This window comes from Abramis brama, assembly GCF_963993115.1.
Source record: "Abramis brama genome assembly, chromosome: 1".
Classification (NCBI taxonomy): Eukaryota; Metazoa; Chordata; class Actinopteri; order Cypriniformes; family Leuciscidae; genus Abramis; species Abramis brama.
The window spans coordinates 52603446-52627143 of NC_139963.1; the positions used below are offsets into that span (position 1 = coordinate 52603446).

At 36.6% G+C, this 23698-nt stretch overlaps 1 protein-coding gene across 1 annotated transcript; it reads right to left on the reverse strand.

The window, feature by feature from the left end:
* Positions 1 to 509: 509 nt before the first annotated feature.
* On the reverse strand, positions 510 to 23125 carry LOC311087367 (uncharacterized protein). The gene is made up of 9 exons (XM_084120707.1): positions 22988 to 23125; positions 20920 to 21231; positions 20480 to 20830; positions 2374 to 2436; positions 2211 to 2285; positions 1885 to 1913; positions 1719 to 1793; positions 1501 to 1569; positions 510 to 1367 (listed from the first exon to the last, which is right to left on the reverse strand). The coding sequence occupies exons 1-9, from the start codon at positions 23046 to 23048 to the stop codon at positions 1257 to 1259; spliced, it is 1146 nt and encodes a 381-aa protein (XP_083976833.1). The 5' UTR covers positions 23049 to 23125; the 3' UTR covers positions 510 to 1256.
* Between the last annotated feature and the right edge of the window lie 573 nt (positions 23126 to 23698).

The following is a 23698-nucleotide window of genomic DNA, read 5'->3' on the forward strand; positions in this document are numbered from 1 at the left end:
AATTGACTGAATAATCTCATCAACCCTCTGCTGGTAGATGCTGGAACAACACCATCATGGCAGTAACATGATTTATTCATTGACAGATAAAGCCAATGCTTTATGTTAAATGTTAGTGTTTATGTGTGTTTAAAATCTGCAAAATAAAGAGAAATAGGACTATCACATATGCAAAACCTCAAATAATCTCTTATAGATCATTTAACTGAGAGAGTTACTCAGGAGAATAGAGAAAGCTCAGATATGCAAGACTCTGAAATGGACTTTAAGTGCAGCATTCAGTGTGATTTCCAGATGATGGAGATTTTGCAGGATGCATTTGAACACGTTCAGAGAATAGCTCTGCTCTCAGAATAGGTTAAAGCGCTGATAAAACTGTGAAGCAGATTTGAGGAAGTGTCTAGAGACTGTGAAACATGGTGTCCAAATGTTCAGCGTTTCCTTGTAGCTCAGAGGGTGGTAATGGACTCTCTTGTCTAGTGTTTAGTGCTGTTATCATCCTAGGTCCCCTCTATTTTTTTATTTTATTTTATTTTTTAAAAATTGAAAATCAGTAATATTTTTTTCATCAAATAGCTTTGTAGTTCCTGCCAAACGTACTTCTGTTTTCCAGTGGCGGCTGGTGGGTTTTAAAATAGAGGGTTTTTAAAAGGAGCAAGTTTAGTTACGTCTGTTTTTACAGGAATAGAAGAGACAAAAACTTTTCTTTTAACTCATGATTTTTCAAGCTCTTTATTGTCACATGTGAAAAAAAGGAAAGAAATAACTGACATTTAATTGCGTGACATATACACACTGCAAAGTCAAATTTTAGAATATTTTATGAAGATATAATGTGAGCAGACACTGATGTAATTCTCAGACGGACGTCTCTCTGTAGAAGAAACAGCTGATATACAAGCTGAAGCAAGAGGATCATTTCAGCATGAGCTTCTGCATGAAGATGAAGGTTTTCAGACAGAAATCCAGTGGATGAACAGACTCCAGTCATGGAAGAGGCTTGTGTGACACTAGATTGAGTCTGGCCTGTATGAAAACACATCAGGGCTTCAATCTCTAACTTTACTGTAGCTGTGATGATATAGATGAGATTCTGTGCTCTGACCAGATGATGATTCACAATAAATCTCATTCATATTCACAGGACATTCAACAAATATCTGCTCGTTCACACACAAATATATAATTCCTCCAAACCCCAGAGAAATGAAATCTTCCCGTCTGCTCCTGATATGATGAGCTCATGATCTGGATCATTAATGTTTATTTGTGAAGGTCTTGTTCTTGTTCACAGAGGCGTAAAGTTGATCCTGCGGTTGATCTTCTCTTCCTCTGATGGCAGCATAAGTCACTGTATCATCATGATCCTGAAAGAACAGATTCTGTCCATCAATGTTTGAACCACAGCGATTATTATTATTATTATTATTATTATTATTATTATTAGAGCATGAGCTTCATTTATCTGAGAGTCAAACTCATGTGCTGGTATCTACTCACATTGAGTGATTTTACTGGCTTTGTATTGGAATAAGTGACCTCAGAATAAGTCACATCATCTGTCTGCTCCTAAACATCAATGCAGACGTGCAGAGAGTCAAGTTTAACACACAGAACAGACATATCTCTCACTATAATATGTAGAATAACACAAAAGCTTTTAAATCACATTACTGAACAGACAGTGAACGTAATGTTTGATGATTTAGTGGACTCACATCGGCTCTTGCAGCGGGAGGAATGGACATGTTGATCGTCTCATTCGCCCCGTTATGATCATTCTCATCTTTGACCTTCAGAACAAACAGTTAAACTGCATGAATGACACTTTATTGAGCTTTAAAGACAGTAATCAAATCTAAATCACTGCATTACTGAACTCACCGCAGAGTCGCCAGTCCCTCTTTTATTATCTGAAAACAAGAGCCTCATGAAATATGAGTATTTATGGAAAAAAACAGAATATTAAGTATTAAGCTTTTTCAACTAGCAGATTTTGTTGAAGCAGTAAAATGAATAATAAAAATGATTGTTGACTTGATAACTCTGTGATATTGACATTACAGGACTTCTCAGCAGGAATTAACTTCTGTTTGAGAATTTCATATAATCCACATGTTTCTATGATACTTACAGTCTGAACATGATGTGTTTGTTTGCTCATCTGAACTGTTTTTAATTGTTGTAAAGGAGTAAATCTGAAAACTCACCAGCTCTTTCTCTGCAGATCAGCCAGAGAAGAGCAAGAAGGAGAACAGCGACTGCAGCGACAGAAATCACTATGACTGAAGAAGAGATCGAGCACAGAGTCAGAGACGGACAGGGCAGATTGGGGACAACTATAGACAAAGACAAAACACTGTGATTATGTACCTGGTGTGTTTTTATTCCAGTGACCCTGAGACTCTGTGACTGGTGTTTTTGTATCAGCTTGATCTGAAAAGGATGAATGTTAGTCGAGATGCATCATAATAATATCCAGAATGAGGAGAAGAAGAGGAGAGGCGTAGCAAACCTAGCAGCTTGAACTTTATTTTACCAAACTAAAGAAATCTAACATGAGAACACACACAGCAAAATCCCCAGGTTTCATCTAACTCTGCTGAGAGTACACATGGTCCTACTCTGAAGAGTGTTAAGGTTAATCCGGGTGCAACCAACTATACCAATGTACAAAGAAGGTACAAATGTCCATCTCAATGCATCTTCAAAGTCTCTACATGATCCCAGTTAAAAAAATATGGGTCTTATCTAGCAAAACGATCGGTCATTTTCTAAATATATATATATATATATATATATATATATATATAAATACTTTTTAACCACAAATGCTCTTTGTGTACCATCTCTGAGATTTTCCACGCATTGCGTCATTCATTTATCCTCACACATAACCAGTGGTGTAGTGGTAAAAAAAGAGGTGGGTAAACTATAAATTCTGGTGGACCACGACGTGTATCCTGATGACATCGCTATAGGCTATCATTTGATGGTACTACCAAGGGTATCACTGGTTGTTCCCTCATCATAGGTCACACAATCACTATTCAATTCATACATTAATCTAAGTTCTTGTTAAAGAGACTCAAAAAGGAATAATATGGTTGAAATCTATAAAGTTTACTAAATGACAAAACAGAGAGATCAAAAATATTTATGAGAGATCGAGAGGGAGGCTTATATCCAGGGCTTCCAATGCAATGCACTTGTGCATAATGATTAGTGATTTGGGATTATTTTCATAGTCGATTAATCTGTTGAATATTTCCTCGATTAATTGATTAATTTTTTGGTCTATCAGAAAAATGTGGATCAGTGTTTCCCTGTAGAGGGAAAAGTTTTAAACCTGGTGCAGGCTTGACTCTCTCTGAATCTCTTGTACAGTTGGGTTTTGATATTCTCCCTACATTAAACCAGCTGCCTGTAATGAAATTTAAAAAATCCCTTTTTTGCATTGTTTTAATGATTTCCTGTTGCGGCTGCGATCAAGTTTCATTCTCACGCAGTTTGTTTAGTAACTTCAAGAGCGTGTGTTTTCTGCTACGTGTGTGCGCCGTTCTCTTTGTTCCGTGTGTGTGTGTGTGTGTGTGTGTGTGTCGGCGCGCTGCGCTCTCTGCTCCGTGTTTGTGCTACGCGTTCTGCTCTGTCGTTAACGGCTCAAATGCTCGAATCATGTATAGGCTACCGATCGGCGATAAACGCACTGGAAAAACAAAGTTCGCTCAAATAACGTGAAATTTAGAGGTGGATAAACGCAATGTAGAGGTGGATAAATGCACTTTGGAGGTGGGCAAACGCTATTTCCGAATTTTGGGAGGTGCGTAAACGGCGTTTACGTGCGTTTAGCCTCCACTACATCCCTGCACGTAACAACACATAAGAATAATAGTAATTTGACCATCGGGTGCGGATATTTAAATCAGAGAAAATTATTGGTGCGGGTGAGTGGTGGGTGGATGATTTGTTTTTGGCTCTGGATTCGGGTGACTTTGGAGCTCATCCCCACTAAGCAAAATGATGTCCAAAACACGTCTTTTCAACGTCTTTGTCACAAAAGTCGGACGTTGAAAAGACGTCCACTGAGGAGCCAGAATGAAAGTTTTTATGACGTCTTTTTTTGACGTGTTCTGCACGTCCGATATAGACGTTCATCGAACCTTCGTACAAGCTTAAAACTAGTTCAGATGTGGCCATTGTGGACATATTTTCAGCATCATTTATGGTCTCATTTAGACATAATTACTTTGACTATTGCTGTCAGATGCTCTTAGTGAGAATTAACAGAGGTTTAGACGTTGATATTTGTTTAATTTGAAGTGTCACCATTGTGGTGATCAGTGTTTGCTTTAGTTGGGCTCTTGGTCCCCTTTGTTTTTACTTTAACTTTTTTTTGGCTGCTGTGACAGTGTGTTTGTGTAACACAATTGTTGTGGCAAAGAAAGCCTAGAACAAGTATGAGGTGTTATCAGCTCAATGGGCATCTAATAATGTGTTTAAAGTTTTGTGTTTATATTTGGCATTAATAACCACCAACCTTGTGGAACTGCATTATTGGTGCCAAAAGCATTAAAATTATCACTTATCTGAAGGTGTATAAAAAGCATGTGCACATGATGTTTTGAGCAAATGTATCATATAGTCACATACAGACATCAAGATTTTGCATATGATTCACAACAGTGGTGACAATAAAAAAAACAAAAAAAAAACTTCATGCTGCAATGCATGATGGGTAGCTTTCATAGTACAAAACTCCTCCTTAATTCCCAAGCTTTTTTGTTTTGATTGTCACCGTTGTTGTGATTCATATCCAAAATCTTGATGTCTGTGTGTGACTATGTGATACACTTGCTCAAAACATCATGTGCACATTCTTTTTATACACCTTCAAATAAGTGATCATTTTAATGCTTTAGGCACCAATATTGCAGAAAGTTGGTGGTTAAGAATGCCAAAGCATCTGACAACATTAGATGCTTGTTTTGTAATGATTTCATGATCATCAATAAGATGAAAACACCTGATCTTACTTATTATTGGCTTTCTCTGCCACAACAAATGTGTTTTACAAACACACAGTTGAAGCAGTCAAATAAAAGTTAAAGTAAAAGGAACGGGGACCAAGAGCCCAACTAAAGCAAACACTGATCACCACAATGGTGACACTTCAAATTTAAACAAATATCAACATCTAAACCTCTGTTAATTCTCACTAAGATCATCTGACAGCAATAGTCAAAGTAATTATGTATAAATGAGACCATAAATGATGCTGAAAATATGTCCACAATGGCCACATCTGAACTAGTTTTAAGCTTGTACGAAGGTTCGATGAACGTCTATATCGGACGTGCAGAACACGTCAAAAAAAGACGTCATAAAAACTTTCATTCTGGCTCCTCAGTGGACGTCTTTTCAACGTCCGACTTTTGTGACAAAGACGTTGAAAAGACGTGTTTTGGACATCATTTTGCTTAGTGGGTCCGCGCATCTTTAATTATCCAGTGTTTTGCTTTCCGTACTATTTTCACTATTTTCATTTTTATTTAAAACATTGCTCTCGTAAGGCGAAGAAAAAATTACTCCACTGTGTTGAGCCTTCGTCCTCCATCGCGCCATTAATAAGTGATCGCAGTTAATGTCCACCTGAGTTGACGTCGCATTTTTTTAATGATGTACGACTCGTATTTACTGGGGAATATCCGATTTGTCTGCTTACATGGCAGACGCAAATGCACGTATCCGATTCATATATGATTTATTTCTACATATGAGTGAGGCCTGAAACCGATCTGAGAATATCGGAATCCATGTGATTTTTCCTGCTTACACGTTCGCCGGTCATATCCGATCTGTGCCACATGAGAGGAAAAAATCGGAATTGGGTCACTTGAACCATGCAGTGTAAATGGGGCCTAAGAGGGTCTTCTAACACTGTTTTCTCACCTGAATACTTGACTTGAAATCGTTTTTACCTCTTATACACAGCCACGTCCAAGTGATCTGATCTGACGTGTACGCAGACTGGTGCATAGATATATACACTAGATGTCGCCTTGTCTACGGCAGCTTATTGGAACGAATGTCTTTAAGGCGACATCTAGTGTATATATCTATGCACCAGTCTGCGCACATGTCACACACCAGGATGCGCGCGCGCCCTCAGATCACTTGGACGTGGCTGTGTATAAGAGCTAAAAACGATATAAATACTAGTTTTCTCACACAAACCGCTCGTTTCGTGTCTTAGGCCATCAATGTGAACTTACGATGGGGAATTGTTTAATTTGGACGACGGGGAATTGTTTTAATTTGGACTTTGTGCATGCTCTTTGAGACAGTGACCATAGACCTGCATTAAATGACTGACAGACAAGAACGGTTTGACCTAAAAATATCAAAATTGAAACTACTGCGGAAAAAAAGACACCTACATCTTGGATGCCCTTGAGGTAAGCTAAAACATAACAAAAATTAATTTCAAAGTGAACTATCCCTTTAAAGGAGAACTCCGGTCAATTTGCTGAGCGATCTGGATCTGTAGCCTACTTTGTCTAATTTTCAACCGAAATGTGTCGCTTAGAAGATCTAATGTGAAGACGCATCACAAAGCGCTCATCTAACGTTAAAGGAGAACTCCGGTCAATTTTAACATTGAGCTAATTTTTTTTGTAAATTTGGAGTGCTGTCAGTACAGAGAACAACGACAAAAATCGGTGTTGCCTACACCATGTTATCCTCTTTTTAAAATTTGCACCCTGTTGACTTCAATGGGGCAAGTTTTAAACCTGCTTTTTGCCTCTTAACATCCTTGATGTGTCATTACAAGTGCACAGCCATGTGAGTGATTCCTTCAGAGTGAACACGGTGAATCTGACTGCAGTAGATGTGAAAGATATGAATAAAAATGATAATAATTCAGCCAGCGCTCATACCTGTATTTACATCCTGTTTTTGGCCGAAGTCCACAGTAGTCGATTGTCAAGTTCACATGCGTGATCATAGGTAACTAACTAACTGTGTGAACTCGACAATTGACTAATGTGTTTTTGTAATTAAATATTAATATTGGCAAACGCCCAATGTATCCGAATTCAAGATTGAGCTGTTAGAGGCTCCGCCGAGGACCCTGAATCCACATCTTACATCTTTAATCTACAGGTAAGGGCAATGTTTGATTGCAGCAGATTATGGGAATGTTTTAGAAGGATCTAGAGGTTACAGCGGGATAAAAATACAACACCTCCTAAAGCTGAGCTTTGACTGATATAGGCCTTTCATGAGTTTGTCTCTGTCAGAGAAGAAAGTAATCATAGGGTCTCAGACACGTTCATTCACTGAAGGCTACCAGGAAAGATAGGTAACTAAGTGCATTAAATTCATTCCCAATATGTACACATTCATTATTGATCCTACAGGGCCACAGGCAGGGCTTTATAATCACTGAGGTCCTACATTTGAGGTTGTTGGTTTTTTATTTTATTTCTCTGATCTATATATGTGCAATATAAGACTTTTGAAGGCCAAAAAAGGATAATAAATAGCTTTAATACCATGTTAGATTAGGCTATTTGTCAATACCTGCTCTCTCCTCTTATCCATCGCTCTTTCTTTTTCTGTCTCTTCACTTCCTAAAGCTGGGCTTTTTTAATTTACTGATCGCTACAAATGTACTAATATTATATTCATTCTTAATATGTACACATTAACCTAACTGACCTGTGCCTAATTAGACAAAAGTTTATTAGTTGATTACCTGATTATTTCTGTAATTCGTCTAACAATTATGACCTAAAACAGCTGTCACATATTAAATCGGTCATCTCAAATATTCTGACATTGACGGACAGTGACAGACCAATAAGGCTCAGATGAACACACACACACACACACACACACAGAAACACACACACACACACCCAGTCCTCTGTTCCTGACGTGCGCTCGCTGTGAAGCCGATGCCTGCTGCCGGTTTCATGTTTTAAAGGGGACTGAAGCAATCATGAATTAGTGTACAGTTAATCAAACATATTTTAGGGGGGCTAGGCAGAAGTTTACCCATACAGAAATGTAATATATTCACATATATGCACTGTAAAAAAAAACCCAGTAAAAAAACGGTAATTTTCTGGCAGCAGGGGCGTTGTTTTTACGGAAAAAAACTGTATATTTAACATTGGATTTCGGTAATATGATATAATGTTAATTTACCGTCCTATTGAAGTATTAATATCTGTTTTGTACACTGATAACCACCAATCACAGCAGTGATGAGAGTCACATGATCAATCAAAGCTCAACATAAGCAGTTCTTCCACAAGAGAGTTAATACTAATATATATATATATATATTTAATTTTATTCTATCAATCAATAAATTCCACTAGAAACAAACTTTGTTGTATTATTTTATTTTAATACTGTGAAGCTGTTTTGATACAATCTGTATTGTGAAAAGCGCTATACAAATATAGTTGATTTGATTTGATATAGAAGCTGCACAGTGTCATTCACACAAACATTAAACACCATCATGGTAACACATGAAATTTTAAAAATGCAATAAACATTAATTTAACAACATTAAATGTAACATAAACCCCTAATGTACATAACTGATTAGAAAAAACGAAGAAAACTATGAAGAAACAAACATAGTTATTTCAACAAAAATACATCAAATGTGAAGTGTCACAGGGAATTGTGGGAATGTCAATTTACGGTTTTTCACTGTAAATGATACAATGAGTTGTTTTTTCACTTTCAAAAACAGTAAAATTACATTAAATGTACCGTTACATCTATCACAGTTATTTACCGTATATAGTACGGAAACTTTCTGTTAACCAATTAACAGTTTTTCACTGTAGCATTTTTACAGTCTTTTACCGTTAAAATTACGATCATTTTTTACAGTGTGTGGTACACTGTTAAATATTTTGAAATATATTTTGAAAATATATTTTAAAGGTGCCCTAGAATTTGAAATTGAATTTATCTTGGCATAGTTAAATAACAAGAGTTCAGTACATGGACATGACATACAGTGAGTCTCAAACGCCATAGTTTTCTCCTTCTTATTTAAATCTCGTTTTTGAAAAACACCCCTGAAAAAAAGGCGAATCTCCACATAACACCGACTGTGACGCAACAGTCGGGATCATTAATATGTACGCCTCCAAAAATTTGCATATGCCAGCCCATGTTCAAGGCCAGGCGGAACTGCGCCCTCCCAGGATCTAACGTTACCTAGGCTACTTTCACTTTCAAAAATTCATCATAACCGTGCGCGCGCGCGATCTGCTTGCAGTCGTTGAGATGGATGCATGTGTGTGGGAGAAATTTGGAGTTATCTGAAGAAAATATTGTGAAAGGCTTTGCTGCAAACATTTTCGTGTTGGATAGCCGCAAATGTGGAACTTCATCGCTGAGGAAGCACGCAGAAACTGTGGTAACAAAGCAGTTCTATCGAACGGTATTTTTCATATTTAACACTGTTAAGTATGTGTGGTGTGCAGGGCGTGTTTGAACCCAAAATTGTCAGATGTAGGCTCGACGAAATTGCGTGGCAGGTATAGTGTTGTAGCTGCATCTGTTCGATTGGTAAAATGTTATAAGGCTACTCAGTTTTGTGGTAACGTTACACCCCAGTGTAATCCCCAGTGTTAAATTAACACTCCTCAGTGTTTATATGTGTCCACACTACAGGGTGTTAAAAATTAACACTGAAGCAGTGTTGAAGTTAATGAGTTAATTAAGTTAACACTGAAGCAGTGGTGAAGTTAATGAGATAATTAAGTGATTAATTAAGTGATGATTGAGCATTAGTGGTGACACCTGATGATAACAAGCAGACTCACAGAAGGAAAGAGAAACAAGAACAGAAAAAAGAAACACAAGAACTACTGACTTCGAGCCATTATTGCACTTATTATTTTACCAGTTTGACTTTATTTCTGTCATACATCTACACACGGTCTTATTTAGATTTAACAGAAGTTTAGATGGTAATGTTTTATGGAATGTTTCGTTTCATGTCACCATTATGGTGGTCAGTGGTTGCTTTAGTTGGGCTCTTGACCCTTTACTATATAACATTAGTTTTTCTCTGGTTGCTCCAACTCTGTGCTTATAGAGCAGGGAACGGCAACTGGCGGCCCGCGGGCCAAAACTGGCCCGCCAGCAATATTTTCTGGCCCGCCGGATTATTTTGGAAGTCCTAAATGCTGCACAAAACTCTTCCAATACTTGAGAAAAGCCGTAGTCGTGCGGCGATTTCACCGCCGTGTGCAACGCACATATAGGGAATCATGCGGCGCGGGATTACATTTTAAAGTATAACTGTGCGTTCACACCGGACGCGAATAGCACGTCAAATTCGCGCCTGCCGCGTCTAGTTATACGCTTGACCACTTTGTGTCCATTCGCGCGTCAAAAGATGGTAGCGGTCACAACTCTGGTGTACTTTGGACGGAGCGGGCGGTCTGACTGGCAATAGCCCATCCATACACCTTTGGACAGCGCATCCACACTTAATTCTGACCACCTTTAGGCTACACCTAGCTCTGAGGAGCAAGAAGATTCTTTTTTTTGCAAGGATGTTTGAAATAGTTCGGCAGAAAATAGCCTACTTCATTTGTCAGTAGGGCAATATGTTTTTCGTTTATGTTGCTTAGAAATTTGAGTGATAGGCTTTGTCCTATTTAATTTATGTTATTTATATTTCCAAATTTTTTTCTGTGGCATTTTTTTCTCTGCTGACAGTAGGCCTACAATGTTAAAATAGCCTAATATTTATATTGACAGACCTCCTTAAACCTTAGGTGTGCATGTGTGCCCCCCGAATAAATAATAATAATAATAAAAAAAGGAATAAAGTTCAAAAGTCGGACTGTAAGCGAATGAGGCATGATTCTCACCTTTATTAAAATGGCTGTAATCTGTTCTGTTACCACAATAGTACTTGATCTGTTTAAAATGATTTCCTTGATATATGCCTAAGGTGTTAAATTCAAAATAAAAATTAAAATCTGTCTAATCCAGTAATTCATTTTTTCTATTTTTGATCTGAGCACAATCAGAACATCAGAAAACCCGTCGTTATTCGTTTTTTTCATTTTAGTTCAGGAAATAAATAATGGAAAAACAAGTCGTTTTTCATCTTTTTATTTTTGGTTTTAATTTTTAAAAAAAACGATTGAACGAATGATCCACGGACGGTGACGGACCCATCATATTCTGCGATTATAGGCCTATATAAGAGTATTTAATTTGTATCCATAGGCCTACTCTGTGTAGCTGGCCCGCCATCTACTGGCTAAAAAAAATATTGGCCCGCGGCCAAAGTTACTTGCCGACCCCTGTTATAGAGCATATGTGTTGTGGCAAGAGAAACTATGACTTGGGCTGTGTTTCCTGACAACATCGCAAGCCTAATTTGATCGTATAGACCATTTGTTGCAGTTGGTCTGCAATCAAGTTAGACTTAAGATGCTTTTGGAAATGCAGCCCCGGTTATGTTTCAATGATGAAATTACTAGTGACCTGATTCAAAAATGTCACCCAGCATTATAAACTGATTATCTAATTGTTTTATTAATTTTTCACTAAAGTAGTTACTTCCAGCAATGTTTTAAAGATCTGAAGGATTTAAAATCACACACAGACATCAAGAATCTCCATATGAATCTCAACAATGGTGACAATCAAACAAATGCTTAATGTTGCAATGCATGATGGGAGCCACCAATCAGAACGCATCAATGGCTGACATCATGCATTGCAGCATGAATAAATTATGCAGCTGAATTGTCCTGTAATTTTCATTGTTTTTTCTGTTTGCTTTTATTTTGCTATTGTTTTGTTCTGACTTTAGTAGCTTGTTTTGTGATGTTCAGAGTTGATCTGTTTGTCACTAATTTGTTTTTTGTCACCATTGTTGAGATTCATATGCTGATTATTGATGTCTGTGCGTTTAAACACAATTTCTTCTTTGCTCAAAGTATTTTCAAAATTTTTGATATTGCTGTTGGATCTCAAACTGTAGAATCTCAGAGCTACAACCACCAATACTAAAACAAGACATCAAGCATATAGTCAAACATTTAGACTCTCACATCAGTGAATCAGGACACTACATGATGATAATGTTTTTATCATCAAAACATATTGTGAGCAGGTCATGTTTTCTCTTGCAGTAACAAATGTGCTTTATAAACACAGAGTTGTAGCAACCAGAGAAAAACTAATATTAAAAAATGAAAAGTGTCAAGAGCCCAACTAAAGCAAACACTGACCACCAAAATGGTAACTTGAAAAGAAAAATTCCATAAAATATTACCGTCTAAACTTCTGTTGAATCTCAAGAACTTTTGTCGATGTATGACAGAAATAAAGTCAAACTGGTAATAATAAGTGCAACAATGTGTAATGACTCGAAGTCAGTAGTTCTTGTGTTTCTCTTTTTTCTGTTATTGTTTTTTTTCTCTTTCCTTCAATGATTCTGCTTATTAACATCAGGTGTCACCACTAATGGCCAATCATCACTTAATTAATCACTTAATTATCTCATTAACTTCAACACTGCTTCAGTGTTAATTTTTAACACCCTGTAGTGTGGACACATATAAACACTGAGTTGTGTTAATTTAACACTGGGGATTTTGCTGTGTAGCCATGTTTTTCATGTACCAGCCTTTTGACAGCTTCGGCTGCAGTTGTCCTTGTGTTAATTGTCGTGTAATAACTTCTGTATGACCTGGCAATAAACATTTTTGTAATTGTGTCTATAATGTGATTGGCTAAACTTATTTTATTTCAGGTGCGGGTCGGGTGTCGGTTCTATTTTAAGTGGGTCGGGTGCGGATTTTAATTAGTGCTGCTGTCGGAAAAGGGGTCGGATGCGGTTTGAAGCACTGCGGGTACGGGCGGGTGCGGATTTACAAAATCGGACCCGTGCAGGACTCTGATGTACGGTTGAACGCCTAATCTCTCCATTGTCACGCTGGACATCAGGGACCTTTTTGCTGTCACTCTAAGCTACTGTTATGAGCCTGCAGTGAAACAGCCAATCAGAGCAGAACTCCTCATTACTATTCATGACCCTTCCAAATAAGGTAAAAACAGACCATTTCATTCTAGGGCCAATTTCTAGGGTTGAAAATGGACCTGTAAAACCATATCTGGACATTTTAAATGCCCTTAAATAAGCCATACCCTCTATGTAGATATCAGAGACAAAATTTATTTTTAATCAGTGTGTTTTTGCAATTTGTTGCCTATTTTTTGTAACCCGGTGTGGAGGAAGTACACACCTGAAGCAAACTAACTGGGGTTTTATTCTGACTGCTGTTTTAAATAAGTGGGCCAACAGCTGTCGATGGGAGCACAATTAGACAGATACAAGTCTAATTAAAGAAAAGCTTGACTTGTTTGAAGAGATTTCACAACAAAAAATGTAGATTTCACTATAATATACTATATTATACTAAGCAGTGAATCAGATCGATGCACGCACAAGATCGTGGAGCTCTTCTGTACAGTGAAAATGCTTCTCTGGTCGCGTGCCTGCATACAAAACCAGTGAATAGTATCGCGAGAAGAGAGAGATTTCTTAAAGGGGGCACGAACATTTCGTTTTACATTACCATGTAAACGGGGCAACTCGACTGACAAGCTGCAAAAACTCTGTCTCACTGTTGTTTTCATGGCTTTCAAGCAAGTTTATTCCCTAAAGTTACATAAATAATACACACAACGGTTCCTGACACTTTCTTAACGCTTCTGTTGAACACCCTAGCAACCAACCAGAATACCCTAGCAACCACCTAGCAACAGCATAGCAACCACCCAGAACACCCTAACAACTGCCTACACTGTTAACCCTTGCTGTAAAATTCTGACAATATTATACCATTTTCCATTAAAACAGTAATATACCGTAGAAAATAAAAGTAGCCTACAGGAATATACTGTGAATTAACAGTGCTCAAAGTCGACACTCAGAGGCTGTTTTCCCAATCACACCCTATACCCTCATTCACTATTCCCTACATTAGTTCACTAATATAGTCCACTTGAATGAAAAGAAGTGAGTGAATTGAGACACTGATGAACACCTGATAAGCAGAATCACTGAAGGACAGAGAAACAAGAACAGAAAAAAGAGAAACACAAAAACTACAACTGACTTCCAGCAGCACTGAGTGTGAAACCAGTTTACAAACCAGTTTATGATTATTTCTTTCATACATGTACAAAAGTTATTGTTGAGAATTAACAGAGATTTAGTTATTAATAAAATTTGTTGTCACCATGATTGAGATCAGTATTTGCTTTAGTTGGTCTCTTGTCCCTGGACTTCTTACCATTCATCTCTCTCTGACTGCTGTAAAGGTGAGTTTATAAAACACATTTGTTATGGCAAGAAAAAGTCAAGAGGAAGATGATCAGATGTTTTTATTTTTTTGTGATGATGTCACAATCATCCTGGACATGCCTGATTTTCAGATTTTTCCTGTATATAGTCATTGAAATTATAGTTCTCATATTTAGCATATATCTGTGAATCTACAAAATGAAATCAATATTTCTGTAATCAGGTTTTCTGAAGAATATTGTAATCATATAGTGCATTCAATTTTATTTTACTCCTGCTTGACTGAGACCCACACAGATATCAACAATCAGCACATGAATCTCAACAATGGTGAAAAGTTTCATGTCGCAATGCATGCTGGGTTCCAGGATAATATAAAACTCCCAGCATGCACTGCGGCATGAATAATAATAATAATAATAAAAAAATATTGCCACCATTGTTGAGATTCATGTGCTAAATTGTGATATCTCGGTGTTTCTAAAACACAGTGTAGCTCTGTTTCTCTGGTTATGCATCATGTGTTAAAAAAAAAGTCATTGTATCTTATTGCTGCGTTTTCACAGTGGTGGTAATGCAACACTTTTGACTGAGGATTAAACTCTGAATAAGTGAGAATGAATTCCTTAGTGAATGAACAGGCAATATGATGATTTTGTCATCATAATCATAATAACTGCAGTCATTCATAAACTGTGTGTGCACAAGTGTGACTTGCAAAAACACAGCTCAAGCAGCAAAAGAAAAACTAACGTTTTAGCATCAGCATCCCAACTAAAGCAAGCACTGATCTCTATAATGGTAACTTCAAACCAAACATTTTCAATTAAACATCTCAATAACAACTTCTGTATGACAGAAATAAAGTCATACTGGTTAATAATAAGTGTAATAATGTGTAATGGCTGGAAGTCAGTCATAGTTATTGTGTTTCTCTATTTTCTGTTCTTGTGTTTCTCTTTTCTTCAGTGATTCTGCTTACAATCACTTACATATTCCCTTAATTATCTCACTGCATCGCTACTTTTTACTCGTAGTGTGGATTTCCCTGAGGGGTTGAAAGGGTTAACTGTGTAAGATAAAAAAGACACACCCACAAAATGTATTTTAACAGTAATAAACTGTAAGTTATAAAACAGGTTTATACTGGCAACACTGTTGCCAGTAGTTTACTGTAAAATTATTTTTTTGGGTCACCATTGTGCAGAAGAGTAGAGCCTGTGCTTCAGTCCAGGAGAAGATCTACAAACATTGATGATACGCTGCATGTTGCTTTATTTAACAGGCGGTGACTGTGTAGTTGCTGATCCAGTGAAAATCTTTTTATGTACAATAGTTTTTTAGTGGTCTCAAATGAAAGAAGTTCACAGTAAAACTTTGCTCACATTATTAATGCATTATAAATTTTAGTTAATACATTTAAATGACAGTTGGTCAATTTAAGGCAGTCGGTTTCTGCAAGTGTAATTAGTTAACTATAATTTAGTGCATTTTTACAGAAACAAACTAGATTACAGTAAAGAACTGTACAATTAACAGTATTTTACTGGCAACAGTGTTGCCAGTATTTTACTGTAAAAAAACCCGGTAAGGTCTAACAGTGTAGGAACACCCTAGCAACCACTCAAAATACCTTAGCTACCGCCTAGCAACACCATAGCAACCACCCAGAACACCCTAGCAACCACCTAGCAACCACCCAGAATACCCTAGCAACACCATAGCAACCACCCAGAACACCCTAGCAACTGCCTAGCAACCACCCAGAATACCCTAACAACCGCCTAGCAACACCATAGCAACCACCCAGAACACCCTAGCAACTGCCTAGCAACCACCCAGAATACCCTAACAACCGCCTAGCAACACCATAGCAACCACTCAGAACACCCTAGCAACCACCTAGCAACCACCCAAAACACCCTAGCAACCACCCAGAACAGCATAGCAACCAACCAGAATACCCTAGCAACCACCTAGAAACAGCATAGCAACCACCCAGAACACCCTAGCAACCGCCTAGCAACACCCTAGCAACCACCCAGAACACCCTGGCAACCACCTAGCAACCACCCAAAATACCTTAGGAACCGCCTAGCAACACCATAGCAACCACCCAGAACACTCTAGCAACCGCCTAGCAAAAAACTTTCTGGTCCAAGCTTTCTCAAGCCAACTTAAAGTTTGTCTCGACGAACTTTCTCATCTAGAAAAGAAGAGAACAGAAAAAGAGATGAGCAGAAACACAAGAACTACAACTGACTTCAGCCACAGCCTTAGATGAAATCAACTGAAGATAAAAGAAGACATTAAATCTGTGAAGATCTCAGCAGAGGAAGATTAAACAACTCCACAAACAGCATTACCAGCTTCACTTATTACTATTTTGCAAACAGGAGCGGATCTGGCAAACAGGAGAGGTCCACCCAAAGGCCGTCATTCCACGCTGCATGAGGGCCAGATCATCTTTCCACATGTGCCAGATGTGGGCCGGATCTGGGCCGAAACAATGTTGCTATCTGGGATATGACGTTATAGTATGTCCCAAAGCTTGTCTACACTGTAAACCCGGATAAGTTCTACTAACTCAAAAGAATTGAGGCAACTGATTGCCGCTATTTGTGTAAGTTTGCAAACTTAAATATCATCAGTAAGCATATAGCTACTTACTTTGAGTACCTGTAAATTATAAATAAACATTCATTTAAATCAAAATATATATTTAGTGTATTGCTCATCTTTACTTTAATGCAACTCAAAGTTTTGAGTACTGACAACTTTAATCATTTCACTTAATTAAAATATCCCTCAAATATATATCAACACTTTTAATTTATCTAAACTTACTTTAAAGAACTTTAAGTGTTATTAAATTAAATTATATAATTTACGTAACTTAAATTGTAGTAGTAATGATACTTAAATATTTTGTGGCAACTGATTGCCTTGTTTTTTTTAAGTTTCCTGTACTCAAATATATACATTTTACAACTTAACAGTACACTGTAAAACCTGATGAGTTAGTTCAACTCAAACCGTTTGAGGAAACCGATTGCCTTAATTCATCAAAGATATTTGATTTGTGTCCAAGTAACTCAATAACTTATTGTTAAGATAACTTGGGTAAATAAAGTTAATAGTACTAAGTCCATTCAATTAATATAACTCAAATCTATGAAGTACACTGTAAACCCGAATAAGCTGACAGAACTCAAAACATTTAAGGCAATCAATTGCCTACATTAATTCATACAATTAACTTAAAACTTTCATGTAATCTTAATGGGATCACTTTTATTAGTACAAGCTTAGCTTTTAAAAGCTAATATGTTAACATACTAACTTGCTAACATATTAACAATAGTATGATATACAAAAGCACTTGCTGTATGAGAGCAACAATATAAAAAGTTTATTTGCTCTCAAATCAAGCTGCATGCACCACTTGTCACCATGATGGTAACTATCCTACGTAAAAACTGTAAAAAAAATCCTAATTTTACAGAAAATAACTGATTTTTTTGACGATCATTTTCTTTCATTTTAAATTGTACTCAAAACACTGTAAAATTACAAATAATATCTGTAGAATAAAAATTCAGCTGTTATTTTAGGTATTGTGACATTAATAACAAATTCAAGTAATTCACATTTTTTATACAGAAAATTGACTATTTTTCATATAGTATTTTTTCTGTTTTCTTAAATTACATAAAAATGTATGTAAAATTACAAATATAATCTGTAATTAAACAGTAACAGAACAGTTAAATGATACAATGGTCAACTGACTGTCAGCTCCCCAAAAAACTGTAAAACATCCTAAATTAAATAAACTGAAAAACACTGTTATTTTACAGGTATTTCCTGAATAATCACGATCATACTTCATTGCAAAAAATCGTTAAAAAAGGGTCAAATGATTGGCAGCTGCGGCTGCCAAACAAAAAACATAAAATTAAAGTAAAATATGCTAATTTAAATAAAGTGTAAAAACTTTTAAAATAAATTTGATGTCACCATGATTGAGATCAGTGTCTGCTTTAGTTGGGCTCATGACCCGTGAGATTTAACTTTAGCTTTCTCTGGCTGCTTTAATTACTGATTACTGATCTGAGTTTCTCTTGGATTCCTACCATAACTAATAAGCATCAAAGACACACAGTTAAAACAACCAGAGAAAAACTTAAGTTAAACACTAAAATGTCAAGAGCCCAACTAACGCAAACACTGATCTCCATCATGGTGACATCAAACTTTATTATTTTCAATAAAGCTTCAACTTCTAAACCTCTGTTAATTCTCAATAAGAATGTTAGTATGAAAGAAATAAAGTCTGGATTGTCATAAGTGAAGATGCTGAGATCCTGAGAGATCTGTTAGTGTTTAATGTTCTGATGGGGTTTAAAGTGTTTCTGTGTGGTGTGTTTCGTGTGTCACCATTGTGTTGAAGAGTAGAGCCTGGGCTTCAGTCCAGGATGAGCAGAGAAATGCTGATGAAATGATGTGTGTTGTTTTATTTAACAGACAGTAACTGTGTAGTTGCTGATATAGTGACGTATAGTCACAGCAAATCATGCGTGTAGTTAACTGCATGTTTTTCAGTAAAATAATTCAGAAAATAAATGTGAAATAACTGTTTCTGTTAAAAAAGATTAATGAAGATTTCTGTAAAAGTATTTTGCACTTTAGGATATTTTACGTTAATTTTACGGTTTTTGCTTGGCAGCCTTAGCTGACAGTCATTGACTGTTTTTTTATGGGATTTTTTTTACAGTGTAAAGCCAACAAGAGACAGAAACAACAGAAATTCTTCTAAATTAGCATGACAAAACATTAATTACTACTAAATCTCACACTTAACATTAATCTTACACACACACACACACACAAAAAAACATATTACACTTAATTTTAGCATTTACTCTCCCTTTCGAGTGCCATGGGCAAAGCATGCTGGGAAATAGACATCCCAGCCATTTCAGTAAAACTTAAGTTTGTCTAAATTAAAATAAATAATTTCATAAAACTCAAAACAATGAAACAGTTCAGTTTACTTAAAATAAATCAGTTCTGTGAACTTGAAAGAAAAAGAAAGTGCTAAATACTCATATAAGTTAATTTGACTGAACTAATTAGTTAAATTTAAGTTTGTCCTACTCAAACCAATTAATTATTTTTGAATGTTAGGGTTTACAGTGTACTCTTCTGGTACACACTCAAAAATATCTACTTTTTCTTCACAAAAAGAGTACATACTTTTAGGGCGTAGTATAAGAGAATTGAGCATAAGAGTAAAAAATAAGTGAAGTCGGCCATTTTCTCTTCAGTTTCATCTGAGCTGTTGAGGTGAATGGCTGGTCAATCTTTCTCCGGTCAGACGAAACAAAATGTAGGCAAGAGATAACTATTTTTCTTTAAGGTCAAAAAGATATATTTCTAAAAAGGTATTTAAATCAGTTTATTTCATATTGGGGTCATAAGACACCCAGACTTGATTAATAACTGAAGTTTTATATGTTAAACTTGTTGCCGAGCATTACTAGTGTACGGCCTATTTTGTGTTTCTCTCTTTTTTTGTATATTTGTTTTGTTTACTTTTACATGTATGTTTTTTGATAATTGTGTGAGTGGATGAGCAGTATTTTATGTCTGTTTGGTGTTTTTCATGGATCTACAGTGAATGCGCTGCATGGATGAGCTCAACATATCGTCTTCATGTGACGCTTTCTGGGAGAATCGAGTGAAAGAACCGCAGTGTTATATGAACACACTACTCTCACTGTTTATACTAAACATGTCATAGAATATGCATAAGTACGCTAATTGGGACACACATAAAAGTCCATGAAATGAAACTAAAACAACAACTCAATCATACTGTAGAAAATGACAGTCATATTTTGATGAGTGAACACTGAAGATAACTCTAGAATTATGCTATGAAAAGCACTGATGTGAGAAAGACAGTGATGCTTTGAGTTACTCTTCTGTGAGAGTCAAAGAAGCTTTTGTTCCCTCAGTTTGTTCTGGTTCAGTGATACTGATAGACCTTAGTGTTACTGACATTATGAGGCTCTTCTAACACTGTTTTCTCACCTGAATACTTGACAGTGTATCTGACTGAGGTCTGGAGTTGATTTCTGTGAGTAAGCTGACATCTCCACTCTCTGTTGTCATCTTCATTCAGGAGTGTTGTAGTCAGAGTGATGATGATACAGGGATATTGATCTGATGATGATGATGATATCTGATATCTGGAGTCTGTCTTCAGATCAACACCAGCCTGATTCACCCACAACAGCTCAAATCCCCCAGAACTGACCAAAAAATCACAGGAGTATCCAGCATCTGTATATGAATACAACTGACAGGAGAGAGTCACAGAGCGGCCTGGACTGATCTCAGTCTGTGAGGATGATGATGATGATGAAGATGGAGACACTGAAACTGAACACAAGACACAAATCACAGACTCTTCAATCATCATCTGAGTTTAAAGGGAGACTTTTAAATTGACCACATAATCATAAACTTACCATGAAGAACATGCAGATAAACATAAGCATCAGTTCCTTGTCCGTTATTCACATATTGTAGGCAGCTGTATCTTCCATAATCTTCTTCTGTGACGTTCTTGATGTTCAGAGAGCAGTCAGACTCCAGACTCAATCTCTCATGTCTCTGTGTGTCGTTCTTCTTTATCCCTAAATCAATCAGTACAACTGATGCTGAATGTCTGAAGCTGTTATAGTAGATCCATGTAGTTGATTTGCAGTCAGAAAGAGTTTTATTACAGGACAGAGAGACATTTTCACCAGAACTGATGAACACATCCACTCCACTGGTACCTGACACACAGTATCAGTGATCATTATGTTAATAAATGAAAACATAAAACATACCAGCATAAAACTAAAATACACACTGTAAAAAAAAACTGCGCTGATAAAATACATTAGACAATAAATGAGATCTGTGGCACTAGATGATGAATGTGACCATTAACAAACAGCCATTGTCATCTGATGCTTTTTTGCAATAGCAAATGTGTTTAAAGACAAAGCTATCGTAGCCAAAGAAAAACTAATGTTCAAAAGTCAAGGGTCCAGAGCCCAAATAAACCAAACACTGATCACCATCATGGTAACATCACATGAAAATACAATAACATCTAAACCTCTGTCACCTTTTAATAAGAGCTTCTGTAGACGTCTGACAGAAATAAAGTCAGTCTGGTTAGTAATAAGTGAAGCTGGTAATGCTGTTTGTGGAGTTGTTTAATCCTCCTCTGCTGAGATCTTCACAGATTTAATGTCTTTATCTTCAGTTGATTTCATATTTTTTCTGTTCTTCTTGTTCCTCTTTCCTTCAGTGATTCTCCTTGTTAACAGCAGGTGTTTATCAGTGTCTGAATTAACTCACTTGTTTTTATTCACTCAGTCAAGTGGACTATATTAGTGAACTAATGTAGGGAATAGTGAATGAGGGAGTATGGTGTGTGTTTGAACAGTCTCTGAGTGTCGACTTTGAGCTGTTAATTCTCAGTATATTCCTGTAGGCTACTTTCTTGAAAAAAACAAATATCTCCCAGAATCCATTGGTTTTACGTTATATTGCTGTTTTAATGGAAAACAGCATGTTACTGTCAAAATGTGGCCATTTGTTACTGTGCACATTGTAAAAATTTGCTGTAAAAAAACCTGCCAAATTTTGACAGTAACAAAATCGGGGCTAAAATCGTGCCGTGTGAACTCAGCATTAGATGAAATCAACTGAAGATGAAAGACATTAGATCTCTGAAGATCTCAGCAGAGGAGGATTAAACAACTCCACACACAGCTTTACCCTCACTTAAAGCAAACAACACACTCTCCAGAATAAACTATTAGTCTTTATCAGAGAGCTGTTCAAATCACTGACACACTCTTAATATGAAGATAATTCTTCATCATCAGATGTTTGAGTGACACTATGTCCAGTATCAGGAATAATACAGTATGATCTGTGTGTATCAATACACAACTCTGAGATCACAACGTGAATGTGTGCAAGAATAAACTGAGCATGTTCAAATGAACTCTTTCCAGACTAATTCCACTAAATGTTGTAAGGGTGGATTTCCTGCAGGACTGACGAATGACTAAAGAAACATTGTCAGCAAGATGGTAGAAAACTGTACATTTCTTGTCTATTCCACCCACTGACACTTACACCAACGACGTAAATAAGCGCAGTTACAATAGATTAATATGTGGGAGAGCGTTGCTGTAGAGAGTGACAATATTGTATTGCAATAGAAAGCACTATTATACTATATATCAAGTCATTACCAAATCAAAACTAGTTAGCACATTATTTGTAATTGAAAGGGTTTATTGACAACATGGTTACAGTTATACTTAAAATAGTTACAAAATAAATGTCTGAGATGATAACTTATACCATTAATTGTTCCCAGCATATATGTAAAATGTTACCAGAGAGAGAGAGAGAGAGAGAGAGAGAGAGAGCGAGAGAGAGAGAGAGAAGAGGAGGCAAAGAGAGAGAGCTCTTGGATTATTTTCAATCCTACAATGTGTTTAGAGAAAATACAGATTTCTTTACCTGTGAGAAGTGAAGAGAGAATGATCAGTCCCAGCAGACACAGATCACACTTATCAGCCATTTTGTGTTTCTGTCAGTCTTTCCCTTCGTTATATATAGTTACAGCTCTTCCTTTAAACATCATCATCTCCTTCTGTGGTTATTAACTTCCTGTCATCTGACATACTGAGTGTTTAAATCCTGCTAGAGTTGCTATAGTGACACTAAAGTGTTGCTTTAGTGTGTGAGAAGTGCATATACTGTGAATCACACTGTCTCAACACACATCTGCTCTGAACAGTTTATTGGCTAATTTTGCACACGAGAGAATTACTATTAGTCTCACTTCTTTATTTTAGCAGTTTCCCACATGACGTTAAAATCTAGAAATACGATTATTACATTATTAGTGAAAGAATTGTTTTGTTACTGAAAAGGTTTCCACTGTCCATGACTAACTTGTAGAAAATTAATTCTAAAGCAGTTTTAAAGTATTTTGAAATGATTAACATCAGCTCCAGTTTGGTGAAACAGAAAGTATTTGCAGACACTTCATGAGCGTCTGTAAAGCAGATATTAAATGTCTTCAGGAAGAGTTTCTACACATGGATTATAATGTTCTGCTTTACTCTCTCCAGCCCTGAGAAAACAGATCAGATCCGCCACTATTCACACACACTCTATCTATCTATCTATCTATCTATCTATCTATCTATCTATCTATCTATCTAT